The sequence below is a fragment of the Ranitomeya variabilis genome, chromosome 2 (assembly GCF_051348905.1).
Source record: "Ranitomeya variabilis isolate aRanVar5 chromosome 2, aRanVar5.hap1, whole genome shotgun sequence".
In the NCBI taxonomy this organism is placed as follows: Eukaryota; Metazoa; Chordata; class Amphibia; order Anura; family Dendrobatidae; genus Ranitomeya; species Ranitomeya variabilis.
Window position 1 is genome coordinate 809,800,687 of NC_135233.1, and position 19,763 is coordinate 809,820,449.

Here is a 19,763-nt window from a genome sequence, read left to right on the forward strand (position 1 = left end):
ACTGAAGCAATATAGGTTGCTTAAAGGGAATCTGTCAGCAGGTTTTTGCAAACTCATATGAGAACAGCTTGATGTAGGCAAAGAGATGCTGACTGCAATGATGTATCAATTAGACTACTGGGTTCAGCCGTTCTCACACAAAAGTTTTTAGATTTCGAATGAAGCAGAGCTCATGAAGCTAACCCCGCCCACAACAGGCTATCCACATACAAAGTCCATAGACTGTGAGGTGCTTAGTTGCTGGACTAGTCTTGCAATGTTAATCTCTTAGTGATACATTTTTCACAGTTAGTAAACAATAGTGATGAGCGAATATACTCGTTACTCGAGATTTCTCGAGCATGCTCGGGGGGTCCTCCGAGTGTTTTTTAGTGCTCAGAGATTTAGTTTTTCTTGCCGCAGCTGAATGATTTACATTTGTTAGCCAGCATAAATACATGTTGGGGTTGCCTGGTTGCTAGGGAATCCCCACATGTACTTATGCTGGCTAACAGATGTAAATCATTCAGCTGTGGCGATGAAAACTAAATCTCCGAGCACTAAAAAACACTCGGAGGACCCCCCGAGCATGCTCGAGAAATCTCGAGTAACGAGTATATTCGCTCATCACTAGTGTTGAGCATTCCGATGCTGCAAGTATCGGGTATCGGCCGATACTTGCTGTATCGGAATTTCCGATACCGAGATCCGATATTTTTGTAATATCGGATATCGGTATCGAAACAACATTAATGTAAAAAGGTGTAAAAGAAAGAATTAAAATAAAAAAAATCGCTATACTCACCTCTCCGACGCAGCCGGGACCTCAGCGAAGGAACCGGCAGCGTTGTTTGTTTAAAATTCGCGCTTTTACTTGCTTACGTGAATTCCCGGCTTCTGATTGGTCAGGGCGGCCATGTTGCCGGGACGCGGACCAATCACAGCAAGCCGTGACGAAATTACGTCACGGCTTGCTGTGATTGGTCCGCGTCCCGGCAACATGGCCGCCATTAACCAATCACAAGCCGTGACGTCACGGGAGGCTGGACACGCGCTTATTTTGAAAAGCGCGCGTGTCCAGCCTCCCGTGACGTCACGGCTTGTGATTGGTCACGGCGCCATATTGCCGGGATGCGGACCAATCACAGCAAGCCGTGACGAAATTACGTCACGGCTTGCTGTGATTGGTCCGCGTCCCAGGAACATGGCCGCCATTAACCAATCACAAGCCGTGACGTCACGGGAGGCTGGACACGCGCTTATTTTTAAAAGCGCGCGTGTCCAGCCTCCCGTGACGTCACGGCTTGTGATTGGTCACGGCGCCATATTGCCGGGATGCGGACCAATCACAGCAAGCCGTGACGAAATTACGTCACGGCTTGCTGTGATTGGTCCGCGTCCCAGGAACATGGCCGCCATTAACCAATCACAAGCCGTGACGTCACGGGAGGCTGGACACGCGCTTATTTTGAAAAGCGCGCGTGTCCAGCCTCCCGTGACGTCACGGCTTGTGATTGGTCACGGCGCCATATTGCCGGGACGCGGACCAATCACAGCAAGCCGTGACGTAATTTCGTCACGGCTTGCTGTGATTGGTCCGAGTCCCGGCAACATGGCCGCCCTGACCAATCAGAAGCCGGGAATTCACGTAAGCAAGTAAAAGCGCGAATTTTAAAGAAACAACGCTGCCGCTTACAATCGCCGAGGTCCCGGCTGCGTCGGACAGGTGAGTATAGCGATATTTTTTATTTTAATTCTTTATTTTACACATTTATATGGTTCCCAGGGCCTGAAGGAGAGTTTCCTCTCCTTCAGACCCTGGGAACCATCAGGAATACCGTCCGATACCTGAGTCCCATTGACTTGTATTGGTATCGGGTATCGGTATCGGATTGGATCCGATATTTTGCCGGTATCGGCCGATACTTTCCGATACCGATACTTTCAAGTATCGGACGGTATCGCTCAACACTACTCATCACTAGTAAACAACAGTACACACATTGGCAAGTGACACATCCCTGAATTCATCGTCTCAGCCTCTATCTCCTGCTGCCTTCTGATTACATTGCAAAAACCTGCTGACAGATTCCATTTAATAATTTGATTTACCACCTACATTAGCTTTTTTGTTTGTGAAACCAGGGTATTGATCTATTCTATATAAATGCCATTTACATAGCTTAGCTCTACTCCTAAAATCAGCTCTATACTATTTTGTAGGTCTTTTGTGCCCCCAAAAGAGCACTGACCCATTGAGATATGGAGGACACAAGACCTCTGAAGGTGCCTTGTGATATCTAGTACCAAAAAGTCAGCAACAGTTCTTTTAAGTTCTGTGTATTGTAAGGAGGGGCCCCTATGACTCTTGTTTTTTCAGGACATCCCACTGATATTCCAATTTGTCTGTGGTCTGACTCTGTTCTATCATAGCCAGCATTAACTGTTCACTTGTTCAGTAATTAGTGTTAGCTTTGGTTCCCTATATAAATCAGTAAATTTCAGTCTATCATGGCACCATTGTCAGTTCACCAGTTATACTTGCTTGTACTTTCTTTAGCACCAGAATTACTGCAGAAAGGGAAAACTTTAAAAGTACTGTCATTTTGGAGATGCTCTTTCTCCGTCATCTCGCCATCACTCTTTGCCCCTGGTCAAAGCAGTTCAAATCCTTACACTTGCCCAAGTTTCTTGCTTCCAACAAATCAACTTCAAGACCTTCAGAACTTTTTGCTGTCTGGCTAATGTATCCTGCCAGATGAAAGGTGTTCAATGGGATTCACTTTTTCATTTTTATTTTTGGAGTGCTGCCTTTTTTTTTCCGATTTTCTACTTTGGAGGTTTGGAAATCACCGCTACAGGTTTTATTGCACCCAGGTTTTTTTTTATAGTGCTACCAAATTTTCTTTATATAAATATGTATATATATACAAAACAAAATCAGAACAGCATCATATTACCACAATTGTAGTGCAAAGCTTTCCAAACCACAGGTCCAATGGCTTCAATCATAAAAGAAAAAAAAGGAAAACAGCACACAAAAAATAGAAAAAAGTGGGCTTTTAATGCCTGTATGGTGTGGCAACATTTCGGATGTAATATCCGAAACGCTGCCACGCCATACAGGCATTAAAAGCCCACTTTTTTCTATTTTTTGTGTGCTGTTTTCCTTTTTTTTTCATATATATATATATATATATATATATATATATATATATATATATATATATTTTGTGATAAATACAATTTTTTTAGAATTCACATCAGGGCAGCTTGTTAAGTTTCTAATGTTTACTGATTGTTAGAAAACAAGAGGAGACGACACTTGGGTTATGCTGCATCAAGAATTGTTAATATCTTCAGCCTACTGAAATGGAATTCTTTGGGTGACTAGTAAGGACAGTAAAGTATGTTCATAAATCCATTACTTTTATGTATAAAAGAAAAAGGAGACAAATCTGTCATCAAGGATAACAATATTATTAGCAACTGAATACAATTTCCGAGTTCTTCCATCCATTGCTGTGAAAGTTTAACATTTTTATTGTGGATACCAACACAAAAGTTATCGCCTAATGTTCCTCAGGACATCAGTATAGATCCATGCAAGCTAAAGTTGGATGGAATAGGAAATAACTATGCCCAAAATTGCCATACTGAACACATATAAGTCTTGTACTATACAGTTATATGAAAAATTTTGGGCACCCCTATTAATCTTAAGCTTAATGTTTTATAAAAATTGTTTTTTTTGCAACAGCTATTTCAGTTTCATATATCTAATAACTGTTGGACACAGTAATGTTTTTGCCTTGAAATGAGGTTTATTGTACTAACAGAAAATGTGCAATCTGCATTCAAACAAAATTTGACAGGTGCATAAGTATGGGCACCCTTATCATTTTCTTGTTTTAAATACTCCTACCTACTTTTTACTGACTTACTAAAGCACTTTTTTTGGTTTTGTAACCTCACTGAGCTTTGAACTTCATAGCTAGGTGTATGCAATCATTAGAAAAGCTACTTAAAGTGGCCACTTGCAAGTTGTTCTCCTGTTTGAATCTCCTCTGAAGAGTGGCATCATGGGCTCCTCAAAACAACTGTCAAATGATTTGAAAACAAAGATTATTCAACATAGTTGTTCAGGGGAAGGATACAAAAAGCTGTCTCAGAGATTTAACCTGTCAATTTCCACTGTGAGGAACATAGTAAGGAAATGGAAGAACACAGGTACAGTTCTTGTTAAGGCCAGAAGTGGCAGGCCAAGAAAAACATCAGAAAGGCAGAGAAGGAGAATGGTGAGATCAGTCAAGGACAATCCTCAGACCACCTCCAGAGAGCTGCAGCATCAACTTGCTGCAGATGGTGTCACTGTGCATCGGTCAACTATACAACGCACTTTGCACAAGGAGAAGCTGTATGGGAGAGTGATGTGAAAGAAGCCGTTTCTGCAAGCACGCCACAAACAGAGTCGGCTGAGGTATGCAAAAGTACATTTGGAGAAGCCAATTTCTTTTTGGAAGAAGGTCTGTAGACTGATGAAACCAAGATTGAGTTGCTTGGTCATACAAAAAGGCGTTATTGCATGGCAGCAAAAAAACACAGCATTCCAAGAAAAACACTTGCTACCCACAGTAAAATTTGGTGGAGGTTCCATCATTCTTTGGGGCTGTGTGGCCAATGCCGGCACCGGGAATCTTGTTAAAGTTGAGGGACGCATGGATTCCTCTCAGTATCAGCAGATTCTTGACAATAATGTTCATGAATCAGTGACAAAGTTGAAGTTACGCAGGGGATAGATCTTTCAGCAAGACAATGATCCAAAACACCGCTCCAAATCTACTCAGGCATTCATGCAGAGGAACAATTACACTGTTCTGGAATGGCCATCCCAGTCCCCAGACCTGAATATCATTGAACATCTGTGGGACCATTTGAAGAGGGCTGTCCATGCTCGGCGACCATCAAACTTAACTGAACTGGAACTGTTTTGTAAAGAGGAATGGTCAAAAATACCTTCATCCAGGATCCAGGAACTCCGCAGACACTCCGCTAGACACGCAGCATCATGGACACGTAGGGGTATTCAATTCTACTAAGTACGCCCTCCTTGTTTTAAGGGACGCATCTTGCTATACTCCATTTACTGGTCATTTTTCTCATTACAAAACTGAAGCCTTAGGCCCGGATGACACATTAGACGCATAGCTACACCTGGGAATTTACTCTCCCGATAGGTCACTTAGGGCTAGACCCCACACATATGGATCCTACTGATGTACAGGGATACCTGCTATACTCACCATAAGAGCAGTCGGTTTACTGAAGAAGGTCTCTTGTTGACCGAAACGTTTATTTTGGACTGCAATAAAATACTCTTTTCAAAGCTACAACCATAAATAAGTTGAGTGCCATACTTATGCACCTGTCAAATTTTGTTTGAATGCAGATTGCACATTTTCTGTTAGTGCAATAAACCTCATTTCAAGGCAGAAACATTACTGTGTCCAACAGTTATTAGTTATATGAAACTGAAATAGCTGTTGCAAAAAAAACAATTTTTATAAAACATTAAGCTTAAGATTAATAGGGGTGCCCAAACTTTTTATAACTGTATATACATGAATGTGGCTCTCAGCCGCTCATCACAGTTGTAGACGTGACTCTTTTAGACACTAAAGTCTCGAAATTAAAAAGTATCCGTGGACGGATTGTGTTTAGCCTCTAGAGTGTTGTAATCCTGTGGTGTGTAAGCCAGTCATATCATGGATGTATTTCCTACTGAATAGATGTTTTTGCTTAAAGCTTTCATCTATGAATGTTTTAGTGCCTTTTAGTCATTCTCTCCTTGGTGCAGAAATCCCAAATACTGCACGGTACTGTTGCTCATGATCTCACATTCAGTGCGGGTTACACAGTATTATCCTTGCTTCAAGTCTTCACACTGGCAAGCACCATTTTATTTCAATTTTGAAAAATGACTGCGCATGATACCCATTTTTTTAACTACAGGGGACCTCGTAACCTCTGTAATCATAAACTTGTAGCGCTCGCACGGTGTTGTATCGATTTTTACTTGACATACTGTATGCTCTTACCTGACCGACAAGCAATGTCCACGTCTTTTTCAAAGTCTGTCTGTTAGTGAAAAAGATATAAAGATATAAGTAAATCAATATATACAACATATGGTCCCCAAAATATGTATGCCATTATCTTCACTACGCCATGCGCTAATAATGTACTGTGCATTATTGACAAGAAATATTTGTGGAAAGGTCAATACAATTATTAATCAACTCAATATAGGTCATTCCACTGCATACTGAATACACAGTAGATTGGTAAAGGGAACCTGTCACATTGAATAATGCTGTTACCCTGCAGATATAGTGATAAGGTATACAGTGCTAGAAATGTGCCCAGTCGCCGTACTGAAAGCTCAGCAGAATGTCCCAAAAATCAATATTGATATTTGCCAGCCTACACCTTGTACTATACACTGCAATGATGTCTGCCAGCCTATACCCTGCACCTGCACTATACACTGCAATGATGTCTGCCAGCCTATACCCTGCACCTGCACTATACACTGCAATGATGTCTGCCAGCCTATACCCTGCACCTGCACTATACACTGCAATGATGTCTGCCAGCCTATACCCTGCACCTGCACTATACACTGCAATGATGTATGCCAGCCTATACCCTGCACCTGCACTATACACTGCAATGATGTATGCCAGCCTATACCCTGCACTATACACTGCAATGATGTCTGCCAGCCTATACCCTGCACCTGCACTATACACTGCAATGATGTCTGCCAGCCTATACCCTGCACCTGCACTATACACTGCAATGATGTATGCCAGCCTATACCCTGCACCTGCACTATACACTGCAATGATGTATGCCAGCCTATATCCTGCACCTGCACTATACACTGCAATGATGTATGCCAGCCTATACCCTGCACTATACACTGCAATGATGTATGCCACCCTATTCCCTACACTATTCACTGCAATGATGTATGCCAGCCTATACCCTGCACCTGCACTATACACTGCAATGATGTATGCCAGCCTATACCCTGCACTATACACTGCAATGATGTATGCCACCCTATACCCTACACTATACACTGCAATGACGTATGCCAGCCTATACCCTGCCCTATACACTGCAATAATGTATGCCAGCCTATACCCTGCACTATACACTGCAATGATGTATGCCATCCTATACCCTGCACTATACACTGCAATGATGTATGCCACCCTATACCCTACACTATACACTGCAATGATGTATGCCAGCCTATACCCTGCCCTATACACTGCAATAATGTATGCCAGCCTATACCCTGCACTATACCCTGCAATGATGTATGCCATCCTATACCCTGCACTATACACTGCAATGATGTATGCCACCCTATACCCTACACTATTCACTGCAATGATGTATGCCACCCTATACCCTACACTATACACTGCAATGATGTATGCCAGCCTATACCCTGCCCTATACACTGCAATAATGTATGCCATCCTATACCCTGCACTATACACTGCAATGATGTATGCCACCCTATACCCTACACTATACACTGCAATGATGTATGCCAGCCTATACCCTGCCCTATACACTGCAATAATGTATGCCAGCCTATACCCTACACTATACACTGCAATGATGTATGCCAGCCTATACCCTGCCCTATACACTGCAATAATGTATGCCATCCTATACCCTGCACTATACACTGCAATGATGTATGCCACCCTATACCCTACACTATACACTGCAATGATGTATGCCAGCCTATACCCTGCACTATACCCTGCAATGATGTATGCCATCCTATACCCTGCACTATACACTGCAATGATGTATGCCACCCTATACACTACACTATTCACTGCAATGATGTATGCCACCCTATACCCTACACTATACACTGCAATGATGTATGCCAGCCTATACCCTGCCCTATACACTGCAATAATGTATGCCAGCCTATACCCTGCACTATACCCTGCAATGATGTATGCCATCCTATACCCTGCACTATACACTGCAATGATGTATGCCACCCTATACCCTACACTATTCACTGCAATGATGTATGCCACCCTATACCCTACACTATACACTGCAATGATGTATGCCAGCCTATACCCTGCCCTATACACTGCAATAATGTATGCCAGCCTATACCCTGCCCTATACACTGCAATAATGTATGCCACCCTATACCCTACACTATACACTGCAATAATGTATGCCAGCCTATACCCTGCACTATACACTGCAATTATGTATGCCAGCCTATGCCCTGCATTATACACTGCAATGATGTATATCACCCTATACCCTGCACTGTACAGTGCAATGATGTATGCCACCCTATACCCTGCACTATACAGTGCAATGATGTATACCACCCTATACCCTGCACTATACAGTGCAATGATGTATGCCACCCTATACCCTGCACTATACAGTGCAATGATGTATACCACCCTATACCCTGCACTATACAGTGCAATGATGTATATCACCCTATACCCTGCACTGTACAGTGCAATGATGTATGCCACCCTATACCCTGCACTATACAGTGCAATGATGTATACCACCCTATACCCTGCACTATACAGTGCAATGATGTATGCCACCCTATACCCTGCACTATACAGTGCAATGATGTATACCACCCTATACCCTGCACTATACAGTGCAATGATGTATACCACCCTATACCCTGCACTATACACTGCAATGATGTATGCCAGCCTATGCCCTGCATTATACACTGCAATGATGTATATCACCCTATACCCTGCACTATACAGTGCAATGATGTATGCCATCCTATACCCTGCACTATACACTGCAATGATGTATGCCACCCTATACCCTACACTATACACTGCAATGATGTATACCACCCTATACCCTGCACTATACAGTGCAATGATGTATGCCAGCCTATACCCTGCACTATACACTGCACTGCAAACTATAAATGGGCCTTTTTAGATAATAAATATGTACTTTGGTATACAGAACAGCTTAGTACTTTAGTCTTATATGAAAAAGTAATTGCCCGTTTCTTACTACAGTAAATCACTGTGTCTGCAAATTGAGATTCTGATTTAGTTTTATCCTAAGTCATATTGTAAGGCTCATTAAATGATTGGTAGTGACTTGTAGGATTGCTGCTTACAACAGGTGGCGCTATAGAGTTCTAGTGCTCTTCCTCTCTGAAGAGGTAATTTTCATATTTAATTTTCCAGAGGAGCACTGCACTGCAAATAACACTCTTTAAATTGGCATACCAGGGCCAGTATGTCACTCTCCATAAGGAGAAAAACTACCCCTCAGACCCCAGTCCAGAGCCTCTCACCCAGCCAAATCAGATCTTGTATATTGCAGTGATGAGGGGCAATACACTGAAACATCATGTTTGCTAATTGACATTCTGATTTGGCTTTTATCGTAAGTCATATTACAAGGCTAGTTATTGGGTTGATAGTGACTTGTAGGATCACTGATTCCAACAGGTGGCGCTACAGAGTTCTAGTCCTCTTCCTCCCTGAAGGAGCATTGCACAGCAAATAAGTCTCTTTACATTGGCATTTCATGGCTGGTATATCAGTATCCACAAGAAGAAACGTTGCCCCTTAGATCTCACTCCAGAGCCTCTCACCTAGCCAAATCAGATCTTATACTTTGCACTGATGAGAGGGAATATACCAAAACACCATGTCTGCAAATTGAGATTATGATTTGGCTTTTATTCTAAGTCATATTACAATTTTCATTAAAAGGTAGATAGTGACTTGTAGGATGACTGCTCCCAACAGGTGGTGATGTAGAGTTCCAGTCCTCTATCTCTCTGAAGAGGCACTTTGAGTACAGTAAAACAACCATTCAAAGAAGAAGTCTAAGCAAAATTGTAATTCCATAACCCATCCTAAGTATGTATGTAATGGCATAGAAGTGCATTGAAATACTTACCGATCGGCATCTTTCCTCACAAGACTTGAAATTAAACTAGATGGCTCACACAGGAGTTTATCTGTGGACTGGAAGTTACTTTTTCAATGTAAGTCTATAGAGCAGGGTCCCCAACCGGTAGCTCGGGAGCCACATGTGGCTCATGGGCTGTTGGTGTGTGGCTGGCGGCTGTCTGCCAGCTTGGTGCATTTGCACCAGGTGTAGCAAACAGCTATTTAGAGGAGATCTCTAGTTGGTGACATTTGTGCTCAGCCCTGCAGAGAAGAGCAGATCTGAATGGGTGTAAGATAGGAAACCCTGGAGCTTGGTGTAATTTCTGTGGAAACGTTTTGGCTGTCATAATACCGGTAATAGGGGTCACTGGGTGTCATTACTGTGAGTGGGACAGGAGCTGGATGTGGCTCTCGAGTTCAGAAAGGTTGGGAACCTCTGCTATAAGGCCTTGTTCTGAGTCTCATGGACTTACATTGGGAAGGCAGCTACCACCCACACAGCAGACACTGTGTGAGCCAGCAAAGTTACAGAGCTGATATGACAGACTAGAGCGGCCCTTTTAACTGGGGAAGTTGCACACCACTACATACATAATTACAATCGATTCAACAATTTTGCTTAGTCTTCTTCTTTGACCAAATTCTACTGACAATTGGATTCAATTTCACTAGCCAAACCGAGCCATGATTCCTGCAGCAGGATAATGATCTGTAGCACACAAGCAAGTCCAGCTCTGGATGAATCAAAAGAAACACATGTTGCGTTTTTTTCCGCGAAAAAAAACGCATCGCGGTAAAAAACTTTTTTTTGCGGATTTCCCACTATAAAATGCATTGGGAAATGTCCGGAAAAAAACGCACCAAAAACGCATGCAGATTTCTTGCAGAAAATTTCAGGTTTTTCTCCGGAATTTTCTGCAAGAAATCCAGAACGTGTGCACACAGCCTAAGACTTTAGTGCTGTCAAGCTGAAGTCCTGACTTAAATTCCTTGGAGATACTCTCTGTGACAAGACTTCAAGCAATCTTCCAAACCTTCTGATGTAGCAAATGCAAACAATTCTGCAAAGATGAGTGCTGTAAAAGATTCAGCCTAAGTTATTACAAAGTCAGTGAGTCACAACTAGTTATTGGGTTTAATGGGGTGGGGGTGGGGTAAATACTTTGTCATACGGGTGATACAGGTTGTGAAAAAATCATTCTCTTCTATGTATGGAATTAACATTTAAAAGCTGTATTTGTGTTTCCTTATGTTATCTTTGTCTTATACTAAGAGTAGCTGAAACTTTTTTTAAATGTGAAAAACTGGGGGGAGAAAAATAGAAAAATTGGGTGAGGGGCAAATGCTTTTCACAGCCCAGTATATTGTAGTTTATAGGCTGGCATACATCAGTATGCATTTTTTGAATATTCTGAGTTGTTCCATACAAAGGCACCCAGTAAAAACATATACTATGCGATGTATGTTTTTTAATATGTTAAACTATGGGGGATGGATGACATTGTATGCCACTATAGTAGCATGTGTCAGGGGCAGTCAGGGGACAATTGGAGAATACTTCCTACGCATACCACTGACGGACATTGCTAAGAACAGTGACTAAGCTCTTTGTCAGAATGGTGGTGCTAAAGTGTTGCCGACAAAAAATGGTAAATGTCTTGAAAGGAATCTATTACAAGATTTATGCTACCGTATCGGATAACAGCATAATGTGAGGGCAGATACCCTGATTGCAGCAGTGTAGCACTTACTGGGCTGCTTGCTGTCATTTTGATAAAATCACTGATTTATTTCCTGCAGATCTAGCAGTTCTCTAAATGCTGCAGTCTATAATCCGGCCTACATCACTGATCGGTAGCTTTCTGCCCATGTGCATTGCACACTGAAAGCTGCCAATCAGTAGTCGGAGGTGAGGGCATACAGAGCTCATGAATATGGAGGACTACATGGCAGCAGGTTTACTAGTCCTCTAGTGATAATCTCATGCTGATAGTGATTTTATCAAAACTACACTCAGCAGCGCAGTAAGTGACACATCGCTGGAATCAGGGTCTTTGTGTCTACAATCTACTGCACTCAGATTAGGGGACAGACTTCCTTTTAAGTGAAGACTACAGAAAGATATGATATTCAATATAATTTTGATATCAATCAAGAATTGGAGCTTATGTATAGGGGTTGTCCACTACTAGGACAACCCCTTCTTAAATTAAATGTTCAGCCCTATAAAGTCTATACTCACCTCCTGTGTTGGCACCGTTCCTGCAGTGTCAGCACTCGCGGTCCTGGGGCTGTGATGCAGTGTTGTGACACCTGACGCCCAATCAGCTCTGGCGTCACTGTCTCCGCATTCGTATGAATGAAACATGAAGAGGAAGTACGGGATCAGCTGATCTCTCACTTCCTCTTCATGTTCAGTTTGTCCGAAGGTGGAGACAGCGACTCCAGCGCTGATTGGGCGCCGAGAACCACATGTCATTCCACCGCATCACAGCCCCAGGACTTCGAGTGCCAATACCGGGGGAAGAGCGCCATCACAGGAGATGAGTATAGACTTTATTATTTTATCGAGGCTGAACATTTAGTTTACGAAGGGGTTGTGCTAATAGTGGACAAGCCCTTTAACCCCTTCATGACCTTGGGATTTTCTGTTTTTCCGTGTTCGTTTTTCACTCCCCTCCTTCCCAGAGCCATAACTTTTTTACTTTTCCATCAATTTGGCCATGTGAGGGCTTATTTTTTGCGGGACGAGTTGTACTTTTGAACAACATCATTGGTTTTACCATGTTGTGTACTAGAAAACGGGAAAAAAATTCCAAGTGCAGTGAAATTGCAAAAAAAGTGCAGTCTCACACTTGTTTTTTGATTGGCTTTTTTGCTAGGTTCACTAAATGCTAAATCTGACCTGCCGTCAGTACGAGTTCATAGACACCTAACATGACTAGGTTGTTTTTTGTCTAAGTGATGAAAAAAAATTCCAAACGTTGCTAAAAAAAAAAAAAAAAAAAAAAAATTGCGCCATTTTCCGATACCCGTAGCGTCTCCATTTTGATCGCCCGTTATTGCATTTTAATGTAGTGTCGCGGCGACCAAAAAAAAACGTAATTCTGGCGTTTCTAATTTTTTTCTCGCTACGCTGTTTAGCGATCAGGTTAATGCTTTTTTTTATTGATAGATCGGGCGATTCTGAACACGGCAATACCAAATATGTGTAGGTTTGATTTTTTTTTATTGATTTATTTTGATTGGGGCGAAAGGGGGGTGATTTAAACTTTTATATTTTTTTTATTTTTTTAACTTTTTTTTTACTTTTGCCATGCTTCTATAGCCTCCATAGGAGGCTAGAAGCTGGCACCACTCGATCGGCTCTGCTACATAGCAGCGATCTGATGTTCGCTGCTATGTAGCAGAAATGCAGGTGTGCTGTGAGCGCTGACCACAGGGTGGTGCTCACAGCTACCGTGGATCAGTAACCATAGAGGTCTCAAGGAACTCTATGGCAACAATGCTGAAGCATCGCCGACCTCCGATCATGTGACGGGGTCGGCGATGCGATCATTTCCGTCCGCCCGGCCAGAAGCGGTAGTTAAATGCCGCTGTCTGCGTTTGACAGCGGCATTTAACTAGTTAATAGGCGCGGGCAGATCGCGATTCAAAGCGGGGCTTCTGACCTCGGATGTACTATCCCGGCCGAGGTCAGAAAGGGGTTAAAGTAAGGGGACTATTGATATTTTTTAATATGTCACACCATATACAATAATTATCATGAAATGAAATGGACAGTAATGTAAGTCAAGAAATATTCAATGTTCAAAAAAAATAAATAGCGATATATTATTTAGTGGTTCAAATTCAGCCTTTCAAGATAAACCCCTATCTCCTGCACATTATACTGTGATGTATTGCACAGTGAAATATTTTAGTATAGTTAAAGAGATTACACTTAGCAGTGCTCAATGACTAGCAGGGTTGTTTACAGCATATACATATCTCTGCCAAACAAATATGATAACAGGTTTCACTGAAATTGAATGCCGAGAAATTTATGGCAACATTTATCTGGAAGACAGAGGTGAAGGCAGGCAGAAGGCATTAACTACGCAGCAGCGCAGAAGCTCGACTATGACATGCAAGATGAATATTAGTAATCAAGTCAGTCCACCATACAGAAAATACTTATTAAATCTTCTAGCTGCTGCCCTGTACGCCATATGTATCTAATTTTAATTATACCGCAACTATCGCCTTCAATTTTTATTCCACCAGTAGCCATTGTTCCCACTTTAGGGCTAGCTATCAATTGTGTTGTTTTATATCCTTAATAATGGAATTCCACAAGTAATTCAGTGATATGTTATTTTAATTGACAGAATAATAACAAATGTTTGTGGACCGACTGGAAATATTGAAATTTTAATTGGTGTGGTTCTATTGCGCTCAAGTGGCCATCTCATTGAATATTCTATTCAACCACTAGGGGAAGCACTGAGTTGTGGCCCAGAATGAAATTCTATTGCTTCCAGCTTTCAACACGTACATATTAGTGTGCAGAAAAAATACATAGAGTCTTTCCGCCTGCTCCTTTATTTTCTGCAACTTCCAACATTACTCAACAGAAATGTCTAACATAATAACTTTTGCAGAATACTTCTGACAAGACGATAAGCATGCAATCCTCTTTAAGCCAGATGATAAAAGCACTTTACTAATAAGTTATCTGACAACTCACTAAAGGAGCTAGAGGGGACCTCTTATTTCATATGCAAACACACTGTCTCCTCTAAAAATACTGTTCAATTCTTTTTCCTACACTTCGCACCAATAAAGATAAACTATCATGGTTATGTTCTGCAACCACCAAATGTCCCCTGCAGTTACCACTAGAAAAATAACACAATCCCAAAACTAAGTTTAATTAAATGATCTGTTATGTGTATTTTGTAGAAGGACAGTCTACATATTATATAATATTGCACTTCACAATTGTAGTATGAAAGTTAAGAAACATCCCAACATCAGCAGCCATATGGTGACCTTACACATTGAAGAAAAGTCAGTTAAACACACTTGTTTCAGCAATCCATCCTGATCATCTCATGACTATGAGAGCCTATTGACTGTAAACCAGAAGATAACAGGAAAAAAGGATCAAAATTTTAGCTCCCAAAGCTTTGTTTTTAAGGAACATAAGCCACTGCCAGATTGTGTATGTGGGAGTTCAGGACGAATAGATTTTTGTCCGAAGAAGCATTCAGCCAAAAGTTATTTACTCTGGTTAATAGTCGTATTCAATAGTCTTATAGCAATATTCAATAGTCATATAGTAATATCAATAGTTATTATCACCCACACGTCACTTCTGAGCAGAGATATGCAGCATTTAGGTTCCTAGACCCCATAGCAGCTACAATATCCCAGGTAACAGCATAACACTTAGATGTTGTCAGCATCTCTGAGACGTAGAGGGAAAACAGAGAGCCAATCGTCTTTATATTTAGCCATTTCCATGTATGCCATTGTAAGGGTTGGATTGCTTTCATTGAATTACTATTCAATTAGCGCAGAAAAAGTAATAAACAGAGTCTATTGCCCCAATCATTATTTGCATTCTTCTTTAAGTCACTTTTCACTTTTGTTTTGTGGTTTCCGTTGCCATTTTCTGAGCCAAATTTTTTAAAATGGCATATGTGCTTCATGAATGTTGCGCAAAATCAAAATTGCTGTTTTTTATTTGACCAATTTGTGCAACTTTTTAGTGCAAAAAGATACTCATTTTGCAAAATTCAGCCAAAATAAATATCATTCATAAAATCACTTTGGGGGCATGGATAGGCCTGGAGTAGTTCTTCACCCACTTTTTCAACTTTTAAAAAAGGTTGTATTTCATTAATTATTGTAGTTTAATACATATGGAAAAGTCATACTGACATAAAAATCCAGAAAATTAATTAAACAGAAAAAGATAACTTTAAAAAACGTACTAACGGCTTGGTTAATTTGTGGCAAATCAAAAAGTCACTAATTGAGATGTATGCATGACAAAAAATAGAGAAAATGCAAAGCATTACTTTAATAAAAAACCATTTAAATATATTTCTTCGGTTTTACTTTAGATATGGTGTATGGTTCTGTTTCATTTCCATGTTTTTTTCATGCATTACTACAGTACCTTTAATTGCTGCCAACCTCCTGTGTCTACTTCTTAGTAATGTCGGCCTCATTACTTTCCAATACTTCCTCCCCCGCCCTTAAGATTCACAATGCAAACTGCTATAGACTTGATTTCCTTTCTATATTACAAAGCATTTAATATTGTATTCTAGTGAAGCTTTACTGTTTTTCTTCTTTAAAATAAAAATAAAATGTCTTTAAAGTACAGCCGAATAATTTGACTCTACTTATTATGTGAATCATTTTTTGCTTTTGTTATTTAGTCCCTAGGTTTGGATAATAGGTTTTTGCCTCCTAATGAAGTGTGTGACACTTATTCCCAGAAGTACATTGGCTGTAAGTGACATTTAATAAACCAGCATTACAGTGACATTTTATAATTACTCTAATATACAGCTCTCAAGAACTTTTCTGGTGAATCATTCTTAGGAGGGAAATTATCATTTTCCTTGCTATGTCAGTCAACTTACGTTGCGTTAATGAAAATTACTACATTTCTTACTTTGCATCAATTTTTTAGTCTTTTTTCTACCTAGATTAGTAATATATCAACCCCTTCACGACATGTGCCGTACATGTACAGCGCAAGTGGGTGTATGAAGTGGGCTCACGGGGTAAACTTGCCCTATATCCGGCAGGTAATGGCTGTATGTTACAGCTCGTACCTGCTCAAGTAATCGTGCTTGGTGTGGAGTGGCGCCCACCACTGTAAACCTGTTAAATACCGCTGTCAAACTCTGACATAGGCATTCACAATGCTAGATCTACATTTTGCTGCTCTTAGATTAGGTTGTAAAAACCTGGTAACAGATTCCCTGTAAAGTAGAGCTATCACCACATTTCTCAATACAAACTTAATGCATTATCACACAGATCTATTAGACCCAATGAGGCTGGTTACTTCTGTTAAAAACAATGTCAGAATGGCTGTATTTTCTTTTTACAAGTTTTATCACCTGGGCATAGTTGGGAAAGGTTTTGAAATTGAATGCTACAGTAAATCTGATGTGAATTCTCATAGGCTCATCAGGCCTAGGAGATCAATTTAAAGGGGATCTGTCGGCAGATTTTTGCTACCTCAGCTGAAAGCAGGCTAGTGTAGGCAAAGAGACCCCGAATCCAACAATGTGTCAATTAGATTACTGGGTGCAGCCGTTCTGACACAATCAGAGCTTGATTTAGCAAGGAAACGGAGCTGAGGAAGCTATCCCCGCCCACATCAGGCTGTGTTTGTACAAAGTCCATAGACAGTGAGTTGCCTATCACAGGAGGGAGCGTTGCCAAAGCAGGAGGCACGTGCTGCTGTGTCCCAACAGTGATGAGCTCCTAGTGCTAAAACAATCATTGCAAGCAGGCAAAACCTTGGAGAGGAATCGCTGAAATCTGTGTTTTAACTCCTACATCATGCTGTTTTCAGATTACATAGCAAAAACTTGCTGATAGATTAAATGATGCATGAACCCTATGTTAAGGATTTTGTTGAATGAAATGTAATACAATCTTATATACTGGTGATGTCAATAAAGTGTAATTATGTGTGACAGTTGGCAAAAGACAAAGGGTTTCCCCCGAATAAAGGCTAAAATACAAAATATATGATGTAAATATAGAATCATTGTCACACACCATCCCTATCCTCCAATGACTGCCCAGATTTAATTTCCCTGATAATATGTCCTTTTATCTCATCCCAATAGTCATTGCACACACCAAGCGTACAACCTTTGCTGTATGACAATAAGTTCTTAATACCAGGTAAAGCATTCAAAGGTAATTTTTATTCATTAGCGCTATGAATACATGAAGTATTTTATAATTAAAGTCAATTACACTTCATTACTGAGAATTTGTCTTCACATCTCTGCTTTAATAAGCCGCGAATCTTCAGCTTACTATACTTGCCCTTCTAATATCCATGATATCATGCAGCATATTGCGCATCCTTTGTTCTCTATAGGTAAGTTCTAACATTCTACACTATTAGATAAATATACGGTAAATCATGTCTTTTCTTTATCCATTTATTTCTTTTTTTATTGCCCTCTGAATGTTCCAGAAATCCTGCAAATTACAGTACACTGAAATCCACTGTGGCATTTTTGTGATCATAGTATCATTTATAGAAATAGCCCAATACTTTTGGGAGCAGAGCAATTTCCTAAAATGAAATCTTCACATTATTACTTATTGACAATGACAGGCAAATTCATTTTGATGACAGATACACTGCCTTCACAAACATAAATTCCTGTCACTTTCAAGTTCCATTTGTAATGTAAGTTGTCCCCATAAGACCGTACCATTGGGTAAAGCATTATCTGAGGACGGGTTGATGTCAAATCTAGACATCTTGACAAGGTGCCACAAACCTGAGAAACATGGTTGTCAAAGTAATATTATTCTACTTCTATTATAATATTTTTCGACTGGTTTAAACAAAATGCAACTTGGTTACGTATTTATGCTATTTCCAATTAGTTGAGGCATCTATTTTAGAGACTTTATTGTAATGCAGGCCATTAAATCATAGAAATAATCCAATTTTGGCACTATCAATGTCGGCGGAATAATGCCTAATTATTTCCCAGATATAAAATCTGATAACTCTATGCAGTATTTGTCAAGGTCATGACTAAATTTAAGAAAAATGTGTGGCGCCTGACTAAAAGGTTAGTTTTAGTGTATTAAATGGAGCCAAAATCAGTAGCAATGGTGACAACTATTATATGTTTTTGTCACTAGTGGAGGAGAATGAGTAGAGAAGAGAAGGAGACAGCATCAGACATTAATGTATATATTCTAGTGGAATTGAATTCTACTTGAATTTTACAAAAATTAGCATTGGCCAAAAGTCTTATTTTTTGTAATTTGCTTCTGAGCAGATTTTGAAAACTGGAGGCACCTAGCAGCCATTTTGCAGAATTATAAGGAATAATCAAAAGATTAATAAAAAAATTTATACTCACTTAACCGTTCACATCTCCCTCCCCTCCTCTACTCACCGTGACCCATCTAGTCCTCGTTGAACCTTTTGATCGCTGTCCTCAGCGCTGAGTCCCCAGGCCTCTTTACTATAAGCTGGGACTTCTGGCTCTGATAAGGTCAAGGATGGTTCTGTACATGTCTGCGCACATTAAGATGCCATGACATCGTGACTTTACAAACGCTTGCTAGTGTGAAGAGTTGTGATGAGGACCGAATAGGTGACGGAGAGGAACGAACAAGTGAGAAAAGGGGAGTATAAGTATTTCTATTATTTACACCTTACGATTCTATATCCTCTGGGGTCCATTAAGACCCCAGAGCATAATGAGGGACATTTCATTTGCAAGGAATAACTTCTCTGCAATTCGACTTTCCAGAGAATATCCGCACAAACAGATGAATTCGAATTTTGCTTGATCTGCTCTTCTCTAGAAAGCATGGAACAAAATAAATAGATAATGGAACAATAGAAATATATATATATATATATATATATATATATATATATATATATATAAACATTATTTAAATCGCAGTCTCTATTGATCTGAATATGCAAAAAGTTTATACTAATTTTGTCCTACGGCTTCTTAAAGTAAAAAT

At 40.4% G+C, this 19,763-nt stretch overlaps 1 protein-coding gene across 7 annotated transcripts in view; it reads right to left on the reverse strand.

The window, feature by feature from the left end:
- Window positions 1-19,763, reverse strand: part of ADGRB3 (adhesion G protein-coupled receptor B3) — a 1,417,427-nt gene that overhangs the window by 34,615 nt on the left and 1,363,049 nt on the right. For all 7 annotated transcript variants that reach the window (XM_077289969.1, XM_077289967.1, XM_077289968.1 and 4 more), the window contains one exon: window positions 6,078-6,117. In XM_077289969.1, coding sequence (XP_077146084.1) covers window positions 6,078-6,117 — 40 coding nt within the window. The remainder of the gene's footprint in view (window positions 1-6,077; window positions 6,118-19,763) is intronic.